This window comes from Neodiprion lecontei, chromosome 1 (assembly GCF_021901455.1).
Source record: "Neodiprion lecontei isolate iyNeoLeco1 chromosome 1, iyNeoLeco1.1, whole genome shotgun sequence".
Lineage (NCBI taxonomy): Eukaryota > Metazoa > Arthropoda > Insecta > Hymenoptera > Diprionidae > Neodiprion > Neodiprion lecontei.
Genome location: NC_060260.1, coordinates 29,287,223 through 29,308,116, shown reverse-complemented (window position 1 = coordinate 29,308,116; position 20,894 = coordinate 29,287,223). Strand labels below are relative to the sequence as shown.

At 36.8% G+C, this 20,894-nt stretch overlaps 6 protein-coding genes across 11 annotated transcripts in view; 4 read left to right on the top strand and 2 right to left on the bottom strand.

Moving 5' to 3' along the window:
• The first annotated feature begins 83 nt into the window (after positions 1 to 83).
• Positions 84 to 2,095, top strand: LOC107220130 (DNA repair protein RAD52 homolog). 2 transcript variants are annotated; one of them, XM_046734438.1, is made up of 6 exons: positions 84 to 430; positions 883 to 1,033; positions 1,113 to 1,261; positions 1,345 to 1,588; positions 1,709 to 1,788; positions 1,894 to 2,095. In XM_046734438.1, the coding sequence occupies exons 1-6, from the start codon at positions 404 to 406 to the stop codon at positions 1,897 to 1,899; spliced, it is 657 nt and encodes a 218-aa protein (XP_046590394.1). In that variant the 5' UTR covers positions 84 to 403; the 3' UTR covers positions 1,900 to 2,095. The 2 variants fall into 2 exon arrangements, with proteins under 2 accessions (XP_046590394.1, XP_015514074.1); XM_015658588.2 differs by having other exon boundaries at positions 1,709 to 1,801.
• Positions 2,096 to 2,265: 170 nt separating this feature from the next.
• On the bottom strand, positions 2,266 to 4,504 carry LOC107220128. Of its 2 annotated transcripts, XM_015658585.2 has the most exons (4): positions 4,355 to 4,504; positions 2,895 to 4,068; positions 2,658 to 2,830; positions 2,266 to 2,549 (listed from the first exon to the last, which is right to left on the bottom strand). In XM_015658585.2, the coding sequence occupies exons 2-4, from the start codon at positions 4,063 to 4,065 to the stop codon at positions 2,376 to 2,378; spliced, it is 1,518 nt and encodes a 505-aa protein (XP_015514071.2). In that variant the 5' UTR covers positions 4,066 to 4,068; positions 4,355 to 4,504; the 3' UTR covers positions 2,266 to 2,375. The 2 variants fall into 2 exon arrangements, with proteins under 2 accessions (XP_015514071.2, XP_046590276.1); XM_046734320.1 differs by lacking the exon at positions 4,355 to 4,504 and having other exon boundaries at positions 2,895 to 4,238.
• Positions 4,505 to 4,566: 62 nt separating this feature from the next.
• Positions 4,567 to 20,894, top strand: part of LOC107220150 — a 120,908-nt gene continuing 104,580 nt past the window's right edge. The window contains exon 1 of the mRNA XM_046734300.1: positions 4,567 to 5,630. The gene's annotated coding sequence lies outside the window, so the exon portion shown is untranslated. The remainder of the gene's footprint in view (positions 5,631 to 20,894) is intronic.
• LOC107220121 (protein arginine N-methyltransferase 6) lies at positions 6,115 to 8,677 on the top strand. The gene is made up of 4 exons (XM_015658573.2): positions 6,115 to 6,342; positions 6,503 to 6,617; positions 6,755 to 7,121; positions 7,287 to 8,677. Exons 1-4 carry the CDS (start codon positions 6,289 to 6,291, stop codon positions 7,798 to 7,800), a joined length of 1,050 nt encoding a protein of 349 aa, XP_015514059.1. The 5' UTR covers positions 6,115 to 6,288; the 3' UTR covers positions 7,801 to 8,677.
• On the top strand, positions 8,899 to 11,645 carry LOC107220122 (lysM and putative peptidoglycan-binding domain-containing protein 3). 2 transcript variants are annotated; one of them, XM_046734420.1, is made up of 3 exons: positions 8,899 to 9,135; positions 9,499 to 9,644; positions 9,721 to 11,645. In XM_046734420.1, the coding sequence occupies exons 1-3, from the start codon at positions 9,114 to 9,116 to the stop codon at positions 10,276 to 10,278; spliced, it is 726 nt and encodes a 241-aa protein (XP_046590376.1). In that variant the 5' UTR covers positions 8,899 to 9,113; the 3' UTR covers positions 10,279 to 11,645. The 2 variants fall into 2 exon arrangements, with proteins under 2 accessions (XP_046590376.1, XP_015514060.1); XM_015658574.2 differs by having other exon boundaries at positions 8,900 to 9,135; positions 9,434 to 9,644.
• On the bottom strand, positions 11,302 to 15,208 carry LOC107220147 (40S ribosomal protein S11). Of its 3 annotated transcripts, XM_046734454.1 has the most exons (7): positions 15,105 to 15,131; positions 14,044 to 14,169; positions 13,864 to 13,980; positions 12,234 to 12,439; positions 11,839 to 11,988; positions 11,579 to 11,613; positions 11,302 to 11,402 (listed from the first exon to the last, which is right to left on the bottom strand). In XM_046734454.1, the coding sequence occupies exons 1-5, from the start codon at positions 15,114 to 15,116 to the stop codon at positions 11,865 to 11,867; spliced, it is 585 nt and encodes a 194-aa protein (XP_046590410.1). In that variant the 5' UTR covers positions 15,117 to 15,131; the 3' UTR covers positions 11,302 to 11,402; positions 11,579 to 11,613; positions 11,839 to 11,864. The 3 variants fall into 3 exon arrangements, with proteins under 3 accessions (XP_046590410.1, XP_046590404.1, XP_015514098.2); XM_046734448.1 differs by lacking the exon at positions 14,044 to 14,169 and having other exon boundaries at positions 15,105 to 15,208; XM_015658612.2 differs by lacking the exon at positions 13,864 to 13,980.

Below are 20,894 nucleotides of genomic sequence, written 5' to 3'. Positions count from 1 at the left end.
TGGAAAATTCTACCCGGGATAGCAATGAAAGTAGTAAGCTGTTCGTGAAGATTGAAGAATTATTAGAAGAGAAATAATAAATATACCGAGCTTAAAATATTTCCGATGTCTTAGGCTGCAATAGCAAGGGCAGGTGCAGCAAATTGTTCCGAAATTCTTATGCCTTATATCCTTATTAGACATTGAAAATGCTGAGTAAACTTCGGATGATGTTAGAATTTGTGAAGGTTAACGACGATTTGGTTGTAGCATTGTTATATACCACGTCTAGGAAAATCATGTTTACATTTATGGAACGAAAATATCGTTCGAATTTCGGTGTACGTTACTAATAGGTATACACATTTCGTACATCCGTTGTGTACAGATCAACTTAATCAGTGGAGAATCTGCCAACGTCGCGATGAATCCACCGTCGTGCATAAAAATCGTACGTTCTCGAGTTATTAGTATGTTTTGTCGACTTGATAATTTTGCTGCGTTCATTTTACGAGTTAAGCACAAAGAGCGATTACGTCGTGCGCTGTATTTGCTTAAACATAAATTATTGTTTCCCGCCAGTTCCGCGCAGGACGTTCATAACCTAAAAACCTGTCCAAAATCTTTCACCACTTGTTGAATTTACCTTTCAGAAACGAAAAACGTGTTGCGTGCAGCACATGATTTAGCTGACGGATATTTAAATTTAATGAAATAATCAAGAGACATGTATCGTCATTCGTTTTTGTGTATTTTCGATTTTACAGTGCATACTTTGATCGTTGCGACGTATTCGCTCAAAGTAATTCAGCGGGAATGGCGTCAGAAGGAAATAATTATAAAACTTTCGAATAGTTATTGGACGGCGGATAATAAAATTTCACCTTGTAAATTTATTTTTAGCCTGGTTCCCAAGAAACTTTGATTTGTCCAAATTTAACTGTAAGGGATGTGGATATTCGCGATCAATGCACTAAGAATGATCTTATCTCAATCGCAAATGAAATCTTTGGTACAAACAAATGGAATCATACTGTGACAAGTCAAACTTTAGGCAGGTTATTAATTTAAATTACTCTCCAGTTTTACTATCTGCACATAATTTTCTATATGTAATTGTAATCTGTCTTCAGATTTTGTCGAATACAGCACAGGCAAATATCAGGTCGGATGCGCAGCCTTCGTTAAAATTCAATTACGAGATGGAACTGTTCACGAGGATGTAGGATACAGCAACTTGGAAGGACCCAACAAAGGCTTAATTATATTTTTAGCGAGAACTGTAAGACTTGGGCATTATCTTACACCATGGATGAATCCCACTTTTTCTTGTTAATTGCTGTAAAGCAGTATTTCTAATTACAGGGTTCCATTACAAATGCTATGAAAAACACCTTGATGTGCTTTGGTGGTGATATTGCTACAAAACTTCGAAATTTTACCAAACCGAAAACCGAGAGTTCAGTTTCAACCATTTCTCATATTGGAGAACCACAAAAGATGGTTCCCCCTCTGCTACGGATGACTCCAAATGCTCAATCCACGCCGCATAAAACACCATCGCCAAGGTGCGACATACAGGGCACTACGTTCAATTATGATAATCGAGGTATTGACATTAGATATAATAGTCAGTTTTACCAAGGAATGCGTCTTTTCTGAAATTTAATACTGTGCGATTTGCATCTGTGGAAGAAAATGGAAATTTTTAACAGAACTTATCTTGCAGAGGTTTCATCAGTTTCGAATAATGAAGAACCAAAAATACAATCACCAAAACCTCTTCAGCCAGTGGAAAGCTGCGTTAAGGTTGATAAAGCTGGTAATTACTGGAGAATATAACTAATTGAAGCTATTGACTCCACGTCTTAGTTACGTTGATTGTGTTATTTATAATGCTTTCTAACTATGTAGCAATGACGGAGGAGGAACGAAGATTGGAAAGAAAACGCAAACAAGCACAGAAGCAAGAAGAGTATAAAAGGTTATTGAAAGAAACGGCATATGGCCAGAAACCAAATCCAAGATTTTAATTCGATAAACTTTTACTGAGTAAGAACTTACAGAGCTTAAAAAAGTTGTTCGCTTGTTAAATATACGATATATATTTTCTTAAGTTGCTCGTTTAAGCCCTGTTGATATGTAAACACGATTCAAGGTCACCTCTGTGGCCGGCTGTACAGGTTAATTGGATGTTAGCAAACAATACCAGTGGATTCGAATCGGTCAGAATCAACCACCTTGGGTTTAGCTATTATGATAATACATGAGTTATTAACACATAGGTACATAAAATAGAAATTTATTTTCAAATCAAGCTGCTGAAAAGTACTTCGCAGAGTTCAAGTTCTACTCGAAGCTTAAAAACTAGTCACTATCTTTCCATGGTCACACTTTCACTTATATTTGGCATTGGCAATCTGGAAGCAGCTGAGGATAGCTTTTTTCTTGCCAACATTCTCAAGAGTATACGAAACTCCACATGGTACAGTGAAATGTCCGTAAGTGTCCATTTTAATGCTCTTCTCATGAATTGTTACTACAATATTACCCGCCATAATACAAAATACCTGCAAAAGTTTGTCAAATATAACAGAACAGTGTAAAACAAACTAAGCGTGTTAGATTTGAGTATGAATTTGAGGTCTATGTTATTTAATGTAGATGTCAACAACTACCATATGATGGTGATCTGGTGCTTGACTCCTATTTATCCCGTTTGGGGGCATCTGTACAATAGAACTTGATACAAATCCCATGACTGTATTCAAGCCAGGCAAAATACTATAATTGTCAAAGTTCAATAGCACTTTTGGCGTCCGTTTTATTCCATGAAAGTTTACGTGCCAGTCTGAAATTATATTCAAGATTACATTAGGGTTTATTACTGCATAGATTTTCATAATAATTATTACCTGATTTTAAATTTTTCTTAAGCACAGGGCTGCCTGATGTTTTAGTTGTGGTTGCAGAAAATCTAACTACTTTCTTGGACTTCCGCCTAGGCTTTGTATTCAACATCACTGCGTTGTCATTTCTCTCTTCAATTAATGGTTCACTCGTGAGTTCTGTTTCAGCTTTATCAGAAGTTTTTATATTTGGAGTACTTGTCGAAACCTCATTACTCTGTCGAATGTCTTTTAGTTCTGCTTTAGCATCTCGTATCTTCTTCATTTTTTTTCCTTTTCCATTTATGTGATCTATAGTCGGCACAAATTCTGGGGAATCGTCTCTTTTTGTTTTGAACCTCTCTCCGTTCCAGTATTCCAAGGGTTTACACCTTTTTCTGCCTGATCTTCTAACTACAGGTGTATCATTATTTCTGTTAAACGAGCTTTTCTGCTTTGGTATTGCTATTGAGGATGTAATCTTTGGATGAATACTTTTGGTTTGTAAAACCTCTACATTGTCTAGTGGTTTTTTGATCAAAAGAACATTGTTACTACTATTACTAATAGACTTTGTAAATATTTCATTCGTGGAATCCAAATTATTAGTTACTTTATAAATTGATAAAGATTCCCTGCTGTTGATGCTGTAATTTACTTTCCGTAGTTCCTTCTTCCGTGTCGAACATCGTGTGTTAGTTGATGATTTGATGATTCTATCTTTAATGTACTTTTTCTTTTTCACAGAATTGTTTCTATTGCTCTGATACTCATTCTCTTCGTCTGAGTTCATTATTTTCCACTTTCCAACCTCATTTCTAGGAGCAAAATCAACGTTGTTAGGTCCTGAATTCTTTTTGTCACTGGTTGCTTCCGTAGTCCGTGTTACAAAGCAAGTTTTATCAGTCGATGCAGTTGGTGCAGTGGTAAAGGTTTCTAAATTGTTACCCTCCTTAGTGTTTTTACATGGTGGTGTACTATTTGCAGCACATTTTATCAGGGAATGATGGTCAAGAGAGAGATTCGGACTTTCTTCTACCGAGAAAGGCCATTCAAGCTTCGAATGCTGCTCTCTGTTTATTTTCAAAGGTGTAGACGTTACCATGCAAGCAACTTTATCTGTCCGAATAGGTTGACTAACAATGGAACTAGAATGTGAGCAACGATATTTTTCCAAGATTTCCTTGACAGGTCCCATTTTCTGCATGAAAATAGGAGAATAATGGAAAAGTTGATTCTCAATTGGCGGAAATATAATTAAAGTATGGTTCCTTCCTTCAAATAATTCTTCAATGACTTAGTTGCACAGAATACAAACTCGTATCTTTCTTGAACCAATAACAGTTTGCAATTTCACTTTGTTGTTGCATGTAGGAAAAAAAAATCCGAGGATGAGAACGACAATGCGAAAAATACTAGAGGAAGAAAATTAACCTAACATGAGGAGTAAATTCAATTATTCTTTGAATACGTTAATAAATACATACGATGGCACATGTTCTTTGCCAGAGTTATTAACAATTCACCAAAGAATACATATCAATTTACTGTGTCATTAACTGCTTTCAGAACTCGAAAGATAGAATTATAGTCAAGAAAATAGAACTCTGTTTCTTGAATCAATTTTCAAATGCTTTCCATTTTTAAACGCGTCAACGAAAGAAAACAACATCGAATTTAGTTCTGAGCATCACCGTCGTCACGCTAGCGGCGCTTGAGAGCTCGGCCGCCATTACGCGACGCCCACTGGCCAGTGATAGTTGATCATGGAAGTGGAACTGGTCGAATGTTGGCGAATAGCGTGCTTGACCCGTGTCCCGGTACGTTTAACCATGTTTAACTCGGTATTATGATTAGGTGTAAGTTTTTCTTACGAGTAGATTCCTTTAATCGGTTGACATAACAGTCGTGAGTGGATAAATTTGCTGTTTAATCACTCGGCGTAAGGCATACTAAACTTCGACAATCTTAAACAAGTGACTGCAACCGCGTTGAATATGTCAATTGTTTTACCTATTTGTTGCGACGCGACGTAATCAAGAAGTTGTTTTCTCCTATTCGCGTTCTCAGAAATATAGACTTGTTTAGCTTTGTCACAGCGTTTGGAGCTTACCCAAAGTGTCTAACATAAAACTAGATTCTCTACGTTTTTGCTACGAAATTATTACCGTGATCGTTAGATTCGTACTGGCGATTAAAATTCAGTGTAATGTCTTACACGTTTACTCTTCTACCATGTTGAAGTTATAAGTGACCTTATCGGAACAATTCATGTCGAGGAAAAACCGTTACTTCGTGATTTTGAAAATTGTTTGAAATTTAGTAAACCATAATAAATCAAAACATACTCATATACTGAAATTTTCGTTCCTTCAGTCAGTTTAAAAATGAAAAAATACTGATTTTTTTCGCAATGTTTCATTACGGTAACGTTACTAACTTCAGTCTTGTGATATTTTGAAAATGGTCGAATTCGTAATTCTTGTGTAACTTTTCGAGGTAATTATCTTTGAACTTTCTTAGTGTCGTGTTTACGGATAATAAAATAGTGATAGTGAGCTACCCGCTTGAGTGTGTTTGTGCGTTCAGATTGATCGTGAAAAGTGTATGTGAATATCCAGTGCATTTAATATACATACATCAAATTCAGGAGCCGGCTCGATGCAGCCGTAAGTGCATCAAAGTGATCAAGAGTGACATCCTGCAGGCGCTGAGCTCAAATGGCGAGATGACAAAAATTAGGTACGCCCCTGCTCTTTTTGGGTAAGAATATATTTTCATCGAACCAATTTATACTGAATCGGTGTCAATGTGTTGTGATATCGCATCAGGATAGATTCTAATACATAATTTATGGCTGCACAGGTATATTCTAAAGTGTATGTTTTTATTCTGTACTTTCCACCGTGCGTAGTATTAGCAAAGCTATATTAGAAACGCCGATTTTAAGATATAATGTAACAATTAGGCACTCTTTAGGTACTAGGTTAAAAGCTGCACTTATCAAGATGATTCAGATGCTTGGTTTTGTTTTATTAGAACATTTATTCTTACATTGCGTACATTACCACTAAAACATCGTTGAATCAGTCTTCGAGAAAATATGATAAAATTTCATCCTGTTTTGGATGCATTTTTGGATCTAGTCGCAGTCATTTGTTTTTGATAATCGCTACGTATCCATCAAGTCTGACTGCGCCTTTTGCGCGTAGACTCAATACTCCTCGTTTCCGAGAACAACCCGCACACTTCACGACGTCTCTTGGCTGTAACGCACGCACTCTTTAAATCTTGTATACACCGTGGCTGACAACGACATTCCGAAAATTGTAGGTTATGAGTGTCACGTGCAAGAGTTAGCCTAGCATACATCGTCGTAATTTTAGTTTTTAGGAAGATTGACAAAGAACGTAATTTAACAATGGACACCGGCGATTCAACAGATGAATATTTCAAGAGTTACGAGGATCTGGAAGTAAACATTCACTTACGTCACTATTGATATTTACTGATGGAGACAGTTTGAAAGGAAATGATTGATTGTTTGAATTAATATTATTATCCTCCTGTCGATCATTTCCTACTGACTTCTCACTGACGACGGTAGTTTTTTTTCATTGCGCTTGTCTCCACAGGTTCATCGACTGATGCTAGAGGATAAACCTCGTACCCTTGCTTACAAAAATGCAATATTTGCTTGTAGCGATAAATTTCAGAACAAAATTGTAATGGATGTTGGTGCTGGGACGGGTATGAAGTTAACACTTTTATCACATAATAATTAATGAAGTCGATTTGTTAATTATGCAAAGAACTTTAGTTGCGAAAATTTAGACACAAGTGAAGTCTTACCAGTAATATCTGCATTGATTGATGATTCTCAACAGGTATACTATCGGTGTTCTGTGCCAAAGCAGGTGCTGCAAAAGTTTATGCTATAGAAGCAAGCCACATGGCACAAGTAGCAAAAGAAGTAGTTCGCGAAAATGGTTTTGAAAGTATCATAGAAGTGATTCACAGTAAAGTAGAAGATTTAAAGAGTGATGATATCGGCAAAGTCGATATCATAGTCTCTGAATGGATGGGATTTCATTTGATGCACGAGGGAATGCTGGATTCGGTACTTGTGGCCAGAGATCAATTCTTGAAAGAAAATGGACTCATGTTCCCTAACGAGGCCAAACTTTATGCATCTCCTTGCGAATTACCCACTGTGTATGATTTTTGGAACGATGTATACGGAGTCAGTATGGAGTAAGGAAATACATTTGTTAGCATGGTCGACTATCAACATTAGTATTTAATTTCTGGTTGATTCTATAGATGCCATCACGAGTTTAAAACAGGCTGTCAGCATTCTGACTATAGCATGTTCAAGCCTTCCTTTCGTTTTAAAATTCTCTTACTTTTTTTGAATAGGTTTGTCAGCCGGGAACAGAGACGTTTGAAGTCTAAAAAGCCAAATATTTCGTCTTTAGAGGCAAATAACTTACTGACGGATGGAAAGCTGCTTGTTTGGCTGGATCTCAGTACAGCAACTATGCCAGAATTGTTATGTCTCGGTGGTGAATCTACGGTCGTACCGTGCAATCGGAACGGAATATATCAGGGCATTTGCGTATGGTTTTCCGTTACATTTCCGGATGGTTCGGAATTATCGACTAGTCCAGAGTATGAATCAACTCATTGGAAACAAAGTATTGTAGTACTCCCACACGATATTCCGGTAACGAAAGATGAACCAGTAGCATTCAAGCTCGAACTCCGTAAGGATTCTTTGAAACCAAGAATTTATAATGTGGAATATACTCAGTTAGACCCAGAAAACGTCGAACACGATATTCCCTGTCATTGTTATATGACCAAGTGTTTAGTAATAAAAGCTTATCTCTCTGAACATCCAGAGGAAGATATCCAGGGTAGAGAAACTTAATTTTTACTACGAAGTCACATGTTTTGTGATTTCAAGTACCATACTGCATCTATTCTTGCTTATGCAAGTTTCCTTGTGAATAAGCATATGGGTTAATTCTCGCGAAACGGGACGGGTTTCAACGGATGGTCATCGAATTTGACGCGCGGCTAGAATCTCATTCCTTACTATCTTGTGAAGACTCTTCCATAGTGTTGGGTTCATACATAAATTCTTGACTCCTCGCTAACCGTGATTGAACGAATTTTCCTTGGACTACTCAGTTCACTTGGAAATTTTACCGATCACAGTTCAAGTTGTTAAAAAAGTGTGCTATAATTTTCAGCTGGGCGTTTGATTTTGTTCACTGGCAATCAATTATCGCAAAAATTGGATTGAAAATTGAAACAGTTTTCTTTTTCAATCATTTTCTACCGACAAACAAGCAAGAAAAATGTCCAGCTAAAAATTATACCACAACTTTTATCACAACCTGAACTGTGTGCAGTAAATTTTTCAAGCGAATCGAGTAGAGTACAGAAAATCCTTCAATCGTGATTTGCGGGGAATCAATTTTTGCTTGCGACCCAAAACCATAGAAGACTCTTCACTAGATAGTAAGGAATGAGATTCTACCCGATATGAACCTACATAGAATGTTCAATTGTTATATTTGTTTAAATATTTCAGATACATTTTATGTAACTTTTATTAAAGATGTCTGCAATTTTAAGTAAGCCATTTTTTGATACAAATAATTCTGTAGTATTTGTTGTTATGTGGTATAAAAGCCGGATCTAAAGACTACTATTTGTACATGGGATTTTACTTCCAACTATTTTTTAAATAATTTGGAAATAAATTGTGCCCATTGAAGTAAGGGTGCTCAGAAAAAATGGTGTAATACATAAATTTTCCTGCACACTTTGACAGTACTACGTTCTAGTCTGTACGTGTCTACCTGAGTTTTTATCCCGCATAGATTGTCGATTTAACGATGAATTTGTCGGATTTCTTTTTACCATTACTCCTGAAAAAAGCTCGTGTTACGTCATACGCGTATGTTTAGTTGCCTGCCGTTAGGCGTACAGTCAATCGGCGTGATTATAATGGTACGCTTGTTTTATTTGCATGGAGAGAACCGACTGGATATGAATGACATTTGCAGAAGAAAAAAAAAGTAAAACAGCTGACAATTATAATTTTTACTTGAAAGGTTATGGAATGTAGTCAGTTATTTCAATACTGCGAACAACAAGTAGTAATCAAGTGAGCACAGTGAAATGTTATCGTAATATTAACAAAGATGCGAAAAATATCACTCAGTAACGGAAATGATGGGCAGAGATCGGGAAGGTAACTGACGTTCTTCTCAAGGTTATGTTTATCCCAAGATGATTTATCCAATATTTCGTTGATATCTAATTATTCAATGGACATAATACTTCGTTAATATTACTAAATAACTATTTTTCAATTGGAACATATGAACTTTTCCATGCTAGTTTCTTGTGAATTCTCTTTGCTCTAATCCCTAAAATTGAACTGCTTGCTATTCCCATTCATACTTTGTTACACAACAGTCAACTGACTTTAGAACTTGGTTTGCTGCGGAGTATTCGTTAACATAAGCGTGTACGAGTAATTCTTCTAGGCAAAAGGTTTATCAGCGTAGTGGTCAGAGAGAAGGATCCCCGAATTATGTGCTCTTGTATTCAGATGGAGAAAATAGTGGAGACGAAGAGACAATTGCTCTTCGTACAGTATCGAAACAAAAATCACCTCCCCGCAAAGTGGAGGTGATGAAAATTCAGTTACAACCTGAGGATACTTTGCAGGCACTTTCACTCAGATACGGATGTACCGTGAGTAAACGTTACTCATTAGGGAGAAAGCAGACAGAACTAGGATAGTTTTATCAAATTTTATTTATTCTTGCAGATATCTGAATTGAAGAGGATCAATAAAATACATAAAGAAAACGAAATATTTGCACATCGAACAATTAAGGTTCCTGTTGTCGCGTTCTCTCTCTTGACAGAAACTTTGAATCAAACTGAAAATACAGACAATAACGACGGCAAAATTGGCGATCTTATTACTATCGAGGACACACCGGCTAATAGCTCTAGAGAGGAACAGATTATCAATCTAATAGCTCTTCCAACTCCTGTACCTCCTTTAAAATCGAATTTTGATTATACCACATTAAATACAATCTGCGAAACTCCTGCAAATCAATGTGAAAATACACTAGATGTCTTAGAGGATGGAGAAAACGATCAATTACTTGCTGCCGAAGAAAGCAGCCCAGAGCAACATAGTGTATACAAGTTATCGTGTTCTGGGGCTGATTGGGGTCTGTCGTGGCCTCAGCTCGTTGGTTGTTCGCTACTCCTGGGACTTGCAGGACCTCTTATTATTTATTTTTTATTTCTTGCCGAAACTTCTTCTAAACATCACTCGAGTGCGGGATACTATAAGCATTTCTTTTCATGAAAGTAAGAAAAGGACCAACTTTTCTCTTACAAAAGTTCGATTACGTGTGTGTTGACAAATATAACTGTATATATCACCTATACGAATTTTGAGGCAACATATCTTTTTGACCTAAAGTGGTCCATAATACATGCAGGTTTTAGCATATTGATTGCATAACTCGTTTAGTTTCTCCATGAATACTAACGCTAGTAACGCATGTTCCTCTGATGAATTCGGAAAGTAAATGACAGCAATATATTAGGCATCTGAAATCTTTTTATGTTTAATATTTTACTTGATAAACGGTTATGTGCTATATGCATGTATTTTTTAAATTTGTAACTGATTCCATAGTTTTGTTTTTCAAGTTGCCAAACGCTATTAGTAAATTTATACATAAATATATATTTTTGTCCGTGTACAGAGCGATTGTATAGTTTAAGAAATATTGCGTCTTTTGGTCACAATTTAAATTCCTCTCAGTTAGAATTGCAAATAATTGTCAATTACTATCTTTGACTTTTATGTGTATATTCTTAAGCCAACAAACCTTAATCTCGGAACAATATGTGTACGTATTTTGTCACGTAAGATATATTTTTTTACTTGTAAATTTTTTACTTGGAAACGAGGAGATTTGAATGGTTTGTTGGAGGAATGGTGCAGTTGTGTACCAGATAGAAAAAATAGTATGATTGTGATATGTTCATAAGCAATACTCTAGTTAATTGACTTACAGCTGAGTTATTTATAATATGATCGAATTTTTAGTTAATATTTTACATTTGTTATTAGCTAGTGATAAAATGCGAAAAAATATATTTCTAAACACAGTAAATTTGTTTTTTCTTTGAAGTATTTTACAATTAGCTAAATTGCTGTAAAGACAGTTACTCGTTGAAAAGTTGTATGCTCTTTCTTTTACTGCAACATTTCATGTAATGATTCGGCATTCGATAATCTTAACGGGTCAGCTATTTATTTCTAAATACTTTGATCTAGCCGGAGTTGGTGGTAATCAAATCAACATAGATAGTACAATTTTTCCTGTAAAATATGACCAGTTTATTTCATCCGTTTACAGGTTTTAAATTTTTATTGTTGACACATCGGGATGCGAGCAGTTAGTGTGTATTTCCAATCTGAAAACAGAGATATAACATAGAAATTTACAATGGAAGTATAGAATCAAGTAATGCGGATTCACACCATTTTCTAAACACTATTTTGACTGAGAAATATTATAAAGACGATAAATCTATTAATTATTTACCAAAAATACGTTCGTAATTAGTAGACATTACAAAAGAATTTGTACCTCATAAAGGAAATTCATCGCTGACTGCCAGGATCCTGTGAAAAAATAAACAAACGATTATACTCTATCTCTTTCAAGAAAAATAATTTATATATTGTTTAAGTAATTTGCAAATCAGTAGACGATATGATGTCGTTCAATTTGTATTCAGAAGACCGTCGTCAAACTCATCATAAGAGGAATAACACGCAGATGAAAGAATTGCATTTGAGCATTAATTGATATTTATAAGGATGAATAATTTGAATATTTGTACATACCGGATATTTCAAGGATTATTCAGAATTTAGAACTTTTTGAAACTCTTCTTGGACCCAGTTCCCTTTGAGACCTTGAGAACGTTGAATCTAACAGTTTTGCTCAGTGGTCGACATTCGCCAATGGTCACAACATCACCTATTTCCACGTCTCTGAAAATGAAACCATTGTTACGTTACCTAATCAGTCCAAAACAAACTTTTGAATACCGAAGTTTTCAATAATTTAATTTTCACTGCATCAGTAGACGATAAAATAGACTTCAATTTGTATTCAGAAGACCGTCGTCAATATCATCATTGATTAAAGATTAAAATCAAACAGCCATAAAAAAAGACGTGAGATAATTTTATAATGCTGTACACTTCAATATAATATAATTTAATTAATTAATCACCTGAAGCAAGGGCTCAAGTGGACACTCATATTCCGGTGACGTTTTTCAAATCGATTATATTTCCGGATATAGTGAAGATAATCCCTACGAATAACAATCGTGCGTTGCATCTTCATCTTCTGTACCACTCCGGTCAAAATGCGTCCTCTAATGGAAACATTGCCGGTAAATGGGCACTTTTTGTCAATGTAGGTACCTTCAATAGCCTGCACAGGAAGGAAAACGAAAAATTCATTTCTTACTCACTGCTAATTTGTGTTTAATTTTATCAGTATCAGAAGAAAGATTCCACCACCATAAAAATAATAGATATATTTTTAGCTATAAGATGAGGGCAAAATATGCGTATGATAGAATGCCAGCAATAACACAAAGAGTATAGATATATTTTCTATTGAAAGTAAAATGAACACGTGTATACTATTCTGCGTTTTTGGAAAACTAGTTGCAAATGCGCCTGATTCAAGTCAGTGAAACTTGCTCGGAGATTGCTTATATAAAGAAAAAGATCAAAGAAACGTCTCAATTATGAAGCAACATTATTACAAGAGAAAAAAGCTGAGATTGCAGATAAAGTATTAATAAAGTCTTAGATACAAGCTAAGATTGAATCCCCGTTTCAGATATGATTGATATATCACTTTCCACACATTATTCACCCATTTATTTATCAGTGTTCACAAGCCGCCAAATCCCGACAGTCGATCATTTCAGTTAGAATTCATATTGAGAATAGAATAGAGATTATAATTACAAGAATTAAAAATCAAATGGCTTTGTATACGGCTTAAATTGCATGCATTTATCACAGATCTTAAGAATACTTAGAATATTTTATTTAACAGAGCAATTCGTTGCTTCAGTAGCACCTCGTATTGCCATTTGAGTTTTAATTTGAAAGCTTTCAAGGGAGGACTACCCAATTGATTTTCAATATAGGGCAAAAAAAACACGTGGAAAATGTTCCAATTTGTAATTTTGAAAGCTGTAACAGGTAGTTATGATAATAAACAAGGAATTTAAAATTCTCACATTCATTTCAAAATAAATTTAGCGTAAAATATTTTCAACTACTATTTCAAGTTTGAAAGTTTAGTCATAAGTATTCGTACACAAAATAAATTCGATCAATAATCAATCAGAATACTGATATTTATACCAATATAGTGGAAATGTCTTAAGTTCAAACAGTACTTTGACTAGAATCGTTCAATTGATAAGAATTGTGTTTTTCATCAATTTTAAAGGTTGTCCTCCTTTGAATTATGAGATTCCCAAAACTTGTCCCTGAAAATATTCACATAGCAATTTTGGAATGTTGATACATTGAGAATGTAAAGTGTAGCTTTGGCCAAAGATTTTTAAACCTGAACACAAAGGGGATTATTATCTAAACAATGAATGAGAAACATGGGAAACAGGTTTTCTAGAAAATATTTGGGACCAGCCTGTAACTTTGCATAATCAATGCTCTAGCGCAGCAAACATGATAAAAGCACTGGCAATCGGCAAACTCCAACACCAACAAGCCACCACCGATCGATGACCAATAGAACGAGCACCAGGAAAGAACATGAATTAGAACGTTGACCCCATAGACGTTATAGTTTTCTGAAAATCTGCAACAAACCTCACGGGGAGTTTTAAAACCAAGGCCGACACTACGACTCAACCTGAGCGGCTTCTTCTTCAGGTTAGCCTTCCTGTTGAGGTTGAGCGTGGACTGTTTCTGAAAAGCCTTTTCCGTCTTTCCGAAAAAAAACAAACAAAGAAACACAACATTAGTTTACTTCTTCGATGCAATGCTCACCTCGCGAGGAGTCTTAAAGCCAAGACCCACGCTACGGCTATACCTCATAGACTTCCTATGCTTCTGCCCGAGACCTTTCTTTCGATTAAGAAAGATCGTCGGTTGTCGCTGGAACGAACGCTCGTTCTGCAAATATTCAATCCATATCAACACGCGTATACAAACGAATTGTTATCGTCAATCAGTAGTTGAGTATCTGCTGATTTTCAGCTACAAACCATTCAACGAGCAACGAAACATTTATCAATAGGTGTACAATTGTTAAAATTCATTAAACACGGCGTCAAGTATATCTTCCGAAATTCTTTACAAGTACTTTTAAATTGCGCTAGAAATTCAATCAAATTTTATTGCATGTCAGCAGACGATGTGTCGCCAAGTGGTATTCAGAAGACCGTCGTCAAGTATCATCATTCTGCAATTATTTGTTCATCTCTTTGTTCACAATCAATACTCAGTGTGAATCTGTCAGACAAGTTCGCGTGTGTTGTAGTTTAAACCTGTCGAAATATGGAATTGACACAGTGCCGTTGTGAGGTTAAGTATAATTGTTACACCCGTCAGAAATTTTAGACGATTTTCATCCGCATCCTAAAACCCCTCTCAGAAACAAAATTTTAAAACCGTTTTGCACTTGACCGTAAATAACACGCGGGGATTGCGCCTAAATTATACGCTTTAAAACCATTTTGATAAAACGACAAACGGATCGTCGAAGAGTCGAATGACCGATCATCATTATTTCGAAAAATCTGATGTCGAATTTCAATTTCCGTTTATTCAATCTCGGGATAAAAACTCTTCCAATTGAAATCATGACGTAGAACCGGGAGTGAAATATCTTTGGAGGTGAAAATACAAGGCGAAGAGACGCGGCCCACGTGTCGGTGGCATAACGTTATTGCATTTTGATTGGGTTCGTTGCTCCCGTACAGCGTTATTTCGGATTAGGTTAAATGCCGGGATTGCGGAAAACCCGCGATCGGTTAAAAGTTTTAAAAACTGTGCAGATATCGCGTGGAAGTTACGATTCTCCGTAAGAATGATTACGGGAGGCTTACCTGATCCGCCATCTTGAACTGGTGAAAGAGAGAACGAGAAACGGAAGCTCGAGTATTGAGATGTCTCAATCCTCCATTCGTGGTGCTAGTTGTTTTCCGGCGTTCTGGTGGCGCCATTATTTGAATTTAAAAATGCCTGTGCAGCCACAGACTAGGGAGAGACAAATAAGAATTAGCAAACATAATCGATTATTTTTCCTCGATTAACCGAGTATAATCAATTATTTTTCCTCAGAATCGATTTTTGTTTTTTACTCCCATGAACGACGGAATGCAACATCAATTTATGTGATTACAGTATTAATTGTTATCATTGTCTCACTAAGTACTTATTTGATATAATAGGAGAAAGATAAATGAATATTTTCACCTGAAATTGAAAAACTTTTTTAATGAAACTATAAATTATCAAAGAACTTTTCGGCTATTAAGACTACATTATACATACTGAAATTTACGAAATTTCGTAATGCACCGTTTCAAAAAAATACGAAGTGATCGATTATTTGATTAATTTTTACCGATTCAGTCGAGTCGTGTTATATTATTTTTTTTCGACCGATGCATCGATTATTTTTAGTGGTCATCGCTGTTGAGAAAAACTCGTACGAGAACAGATATCGTCTTTTTAATACCTCAATTTTCGGATATTGCTTTACTGGAAAGGCAAAATTTTTCTCATACCAATTTATAAGTAAACGGAAAAATATTCAGTGTTTAAATTTATGCCTGCGGTTGTGACTGGTCAGCTTATTTGTGGATCACAGTTACATTATAATTGCAACTCTAACGCGATTGGTACGTCATAATTCTCTGCGAAATTTTACAAGGTCGATAATTCCAATGACGCAAATGACAGTGCACAAATTTATAATTAAACATTTCTTGTTGTCTGCGCACACAATCAATGCAGCTGTTCAGAATCGACGTTATATCTCTGGCGAACTGGAAGATACAATAAACGAATCGGTTTTCCTCGTTAGCATAAATGAGTGTTACAGTTAAGTAGTTGTTTCGGGAACAACTTTGATAAAAGTGGACTTACTTCGTTTCGTAGTGCGCTTGTTTTCACTGATCGTTACGTTTTAGCACTCAGCTTCTCTGTGATGTGAAAGAGGTCTGTAACTCTAAGACGGGAAAACTGTTAAATACTTAATTTTCATCAGTTCTTCCGGTTCGCCATAGATATACATGTTTGTTAATTTACGTCAAACATGACGTTGAATATCGATGGAATTTATATGGACAAAATTCCTGCATTTTTTCGTAATAAATGGATTTTTATTTACTCACTGTACGACAAAATATGGAGAACAATATTTATAGTATCATTTGAAATAAATACTACGTGAAGATATGAAAGAAATAATTTCACAAAGCATTACTTCGAGTGGAAATCAACTATTCGCGATGTTATTTGTTTAAATAAAATCTTTAGTGTGGATTGTAAAATTTTGCGCAGTGGTGTGCTCAGGGAACTGTGCCTTTAAAAAAGATATTGCAGGAAATAAATTCGGAGAGTAAAGTCCGTGAAGAATCTGCACAATTTACAAAGCCATAACGCAAAGCTGTTGGTTAGGTAGTTGCGGTTTACTTTAGAGACCATTCGTTTACTTCTTGTGGTTGTCTATGGAGTCTAGACGAGCCGCAGACAATGGTCATCCTTATGAGGGTTCAATGCGACAGGTGTGAAATTATCATGTCACGGTTTCAAGATTTACGTTATACCTATGTTCAAATATGACATCTGTGTCGTATAGGCTCAACTTGTTTGCAAAAAACCAAATGAAATACGAGAAAAGGAAAGTGAGAGCGAACCTTCAATTACTTCTTTCGAACAGTGTCTTATGCTACAATATTTTTGCTTCTGCATATTCGTTCTGGATTTATGAATTGAATTGACCAGTAAATCTTTTTAACCCTAATCGGTCACTCTGGGTGAATTTCACCCCAAATATTTTTCGAACTCCTTATAGAGTCCTGGAAATGGCCTCGTAGTGCGAATCTTCATGCAAAATAAAGGCCTTTTGTTCGACATTTTTAGCACTTTCTTTAAGTTTGCCGATGTTTTACAATATTTAAACAATCAATTTTGGCTAGGAAAACAGAGAGATAGAGCTTTTTCTGCTATCCTTAAACAATACCTTGATATTTTTTTAGATTTTTAGAACTCATTTTTCAAGCAAAAAATCATTGTTAGGGTGAAATTCACCAAGTGTGCCCATTATGCGATTCTACCGAGGTGTGACCGACTAGGGTTACATACATATATCTTTACGTTACATTTTTATGCGAAATCAGAATGGCTTAAAAAAAAATATATTTTTGCGAAAATTCCGTGACTATTTTCTTCGGAATGATCGCTTAACACTTATTGAGAATAGTCCTCGTTTTGCGAATGAGTCGCGTAGATATTCGCGGAATTGTACAAAATTCCGAAATATATCTGTATAATATTCTATACTGTTAATTCAAGTCACAGCAGTTTCGCGAATGTCGTGTGCCAATTGTGTCGATTACTTTTCACAGCAAAAGTGCAAATATTATACATGCCCGAAAAGTAAAAAATGCGATCCATAAAAAAATTGTTCGCATAATATCATCCGCATAAAATACGTTCGGCAAACATTTTGCATGTATTGAAAAATTCTCGGAGACAATTCAGCAATATCGTGTTGGCGATTATTAGCTAATCAATCTCGGCACACCTGCATTTAAATTCTCGCAAATGTAGGCGGTACGTTTTCAACGTTTTCCTGAATACCTACGTAAAAACAAAAACCGTTAAACTCTTACGTGATCGGGTGAAAATATTGTTTACACTGAGGTTTTTTCACCTTAAACGTATCTCGTTTTTACTTCAAGAAATACAGTTGTCGATTCACGTAGTGCCGAGAAATCAGATAGAGGTGATCGTTTCAGGCTGGATTTCTTAACAAAATTCCCGCATCCGCGCACCATGTAGTACCTGTAAGTGCAGCCTGCAAGCTGTATTGCGGAGTAAGCGCGGCATCTCGTGCTTATCGTCAGCTAGAAAATTAATTTCTGTAACATTTACTACTCACTCCTTAATGTCTTCCGCCGTTCATGCGGCTCTCTTACTCGGCACAGAGATAGATATCATAACTACAAGACGGTAGAAACTCTGTCTCTCTTTCTCTCTTTCTCTCTCTATCTCTTCCTGATTAGCTCTTGCCCGCCAAAGGTACGCTTCGATTCTCGCTCTGTACCACACGTTCGATCACTTTTATTTTCCACGTACGCTCGTGTGTCACGTGTAGAAGCTACACGTATTACACATTCAGCAGGTATGTTGTGTACCGTTATGTTCCGGCGTCGGTTCCAAATTCTCTCCGTGACAATTTACACGTCGGCACGATGATCGCGTGATTTTTTTTTTTTTTTTATTTCCCTCACCGCAGTAACAAGTATCCTCAAAAAGGAAAGTGGCAATCTGAAAATATCGCTACAGAAATGGTTGAAATTTCTCGAAAGATTGTCGTACGTTTCTTAACGTAATTATTATTCTACAATTCATAAATATATACATCTGTGTCAGGGAGTAGACGTTTACTGTCTAACAAGTAGTTGTACATTTTAAAAACCTTGTTACGCGTCACACAATAATGTGAAAACTAACGAGGCTGAAGTTAGTAACGTTAACGTAACGATATGTCACGGAATTAATAATTATTGCATAATTTTAGAATAACTTTCATAAGAAGTCGGTTTTTTAAAATAAGAGTATGTTTTGTTTGTCATGGTTTACGCAATTTCATACATTCATAAAGATTAAAAATAATGATTTTTCCTAAACATGCATCATTATAGTAACGTTACTAACTTCACCCTCGTGAAAACTAAGCAATCGTTGCGTCAACTTCCTGATCATGAGCTTCTGCAGAATTTTCATCGGAGCCGAAGAAAGGTATATATATATAAATATATATAAAATGTATAAAGTGAGGTCAAAGTACTGCGATGGGAGTTGTTTGAAGAAACGAAACGGAAAAAGAAAGAACAAGAAAAGAAAAAAAAAAAAGAAAAATCTTGCAAATGGTTCGCGTGTTTCTTGGAATCGTTGCATTGAAGACGTTCTCACGTCAGGTTGAACGTGTAATTGTTGGAAATCGGGGTATTTATTGACTGGAAAGAATGCTTATAGCATAAAATGGCAAATACTCTAATACGTTTTGTTGCACGCAGGGTATTATGTGGGCACACACGTATACACACATTACGGTAAATGCTGTTCTTGTACGGGAGCGTCTCTTTCCAAGGCTCAACAACACTCGTGCGGCTATTTTACGCGAATTAACCCGCGCACTCCGTAAGGTCACGTTCATTTTCTACCCAGACGCACTGTCCGAGGTGTCGGTGTATAATTCTGATTTAAAAACTCCACTTCCTCGCTACACATCAATTAAGAATTGCATCTCACCTACAGCGAGTACAGATTTGAAGACCTAATATCGCATCGCCCTAAAAACCCATGAATTTTCTCCTCCATGCTGCTGCGTACATCGTGTGTCGTGCAGTAAGGTAAACGACATCCATTCCGGCTGTTGAAACGCTAACGATAAGCACCCAGGTACGCGAATTAATACCCTTTCTCAAAAATAATAAAGCGTATACTGTGGAAAAGCTCTCAGCTAGCCACAGCGTGCACGATAAATTAAACGGAGAACATCTGAGCATTGTACCCGAGCACCTAAGCTCCGCGTCGACTTTGCGCTTATATGGGTATCGGGCCGAAGGACCGCAGGAGTGCACGAGTCGGGTCCACGAGTCAGATAACGCGAATGCAATATACACATAGCTTAATCGAGACTCGGAGTTGGAACAACGACCTGGATGTCGGGGGTATGGCGGGTACGTCGCCTATGGGAACAGCTGAAATTCAAAGCTGATTAATGACGACTTGACATGCACGGGCTGTTCGCCTCTCGACCCCTCCAGTCCCAGTCCCAGTCCCGGTATACCTACAGGGATACCTGCATGTCCCGAAGCCCTTTGCGCTGGCACTTACTTGAACCTCTTAAGTCTTAACGGTAAACGCGACTCCCACTGCAAACACATTACCGATCATGAGAGTCTTCGGGCGTCTCAGACGCCGCGACGGACGAGGGTTACGGACAGTATGTGAAGAGATAAGGGTGCGTTTACGCCGCGATTCCCTGTATTTAGCTTTTCGCCATTCTAAAACGCGATTGATACTCTCACGATCATTTTCATCGTACGTCGTATCCGTGCGTACGACTTTGACGTTTCATTTACTTCCTCGCCTCGTATACCGGCTATGCGTATCGGACCCATTATCGCAGACGAACGTGAATTTTTGGACAAATTCATGCTGGTATGAACGACTAAACTTTGGAGTAGGTATGCGGACTTGATGAGTAATTATTAGGCGTGATGTGTGTGGGCGAGGGAATGGTAATACTTCAGGGGTGCAATTACGGTGAGATACGTTTAGGATTCGAGTCGTCATCTACACTGTGTATATGCGCCTGTGTGTGTGAGTGATACATGTGTATATGGGCATTGAAAACCCCGGAACCCTACAATTACCCCATTATTATCACTCGTTTGCATGCGGGCCTTGGCCCTTGTACGCCGTCTGAATTTTTCCACCGTATAATAATTCGATACTCGCCTAACGAAACTTTAGGATCCAACATCGGTAGCTGTGTGGTCGAAGCGACCGAAGCCGTTCTTGGGTAGGTATAAGGAAGCGATGCCGTCGTGTGAATAACTGGGAGAATGAATTCTGCCGGACGGCTACCTGCC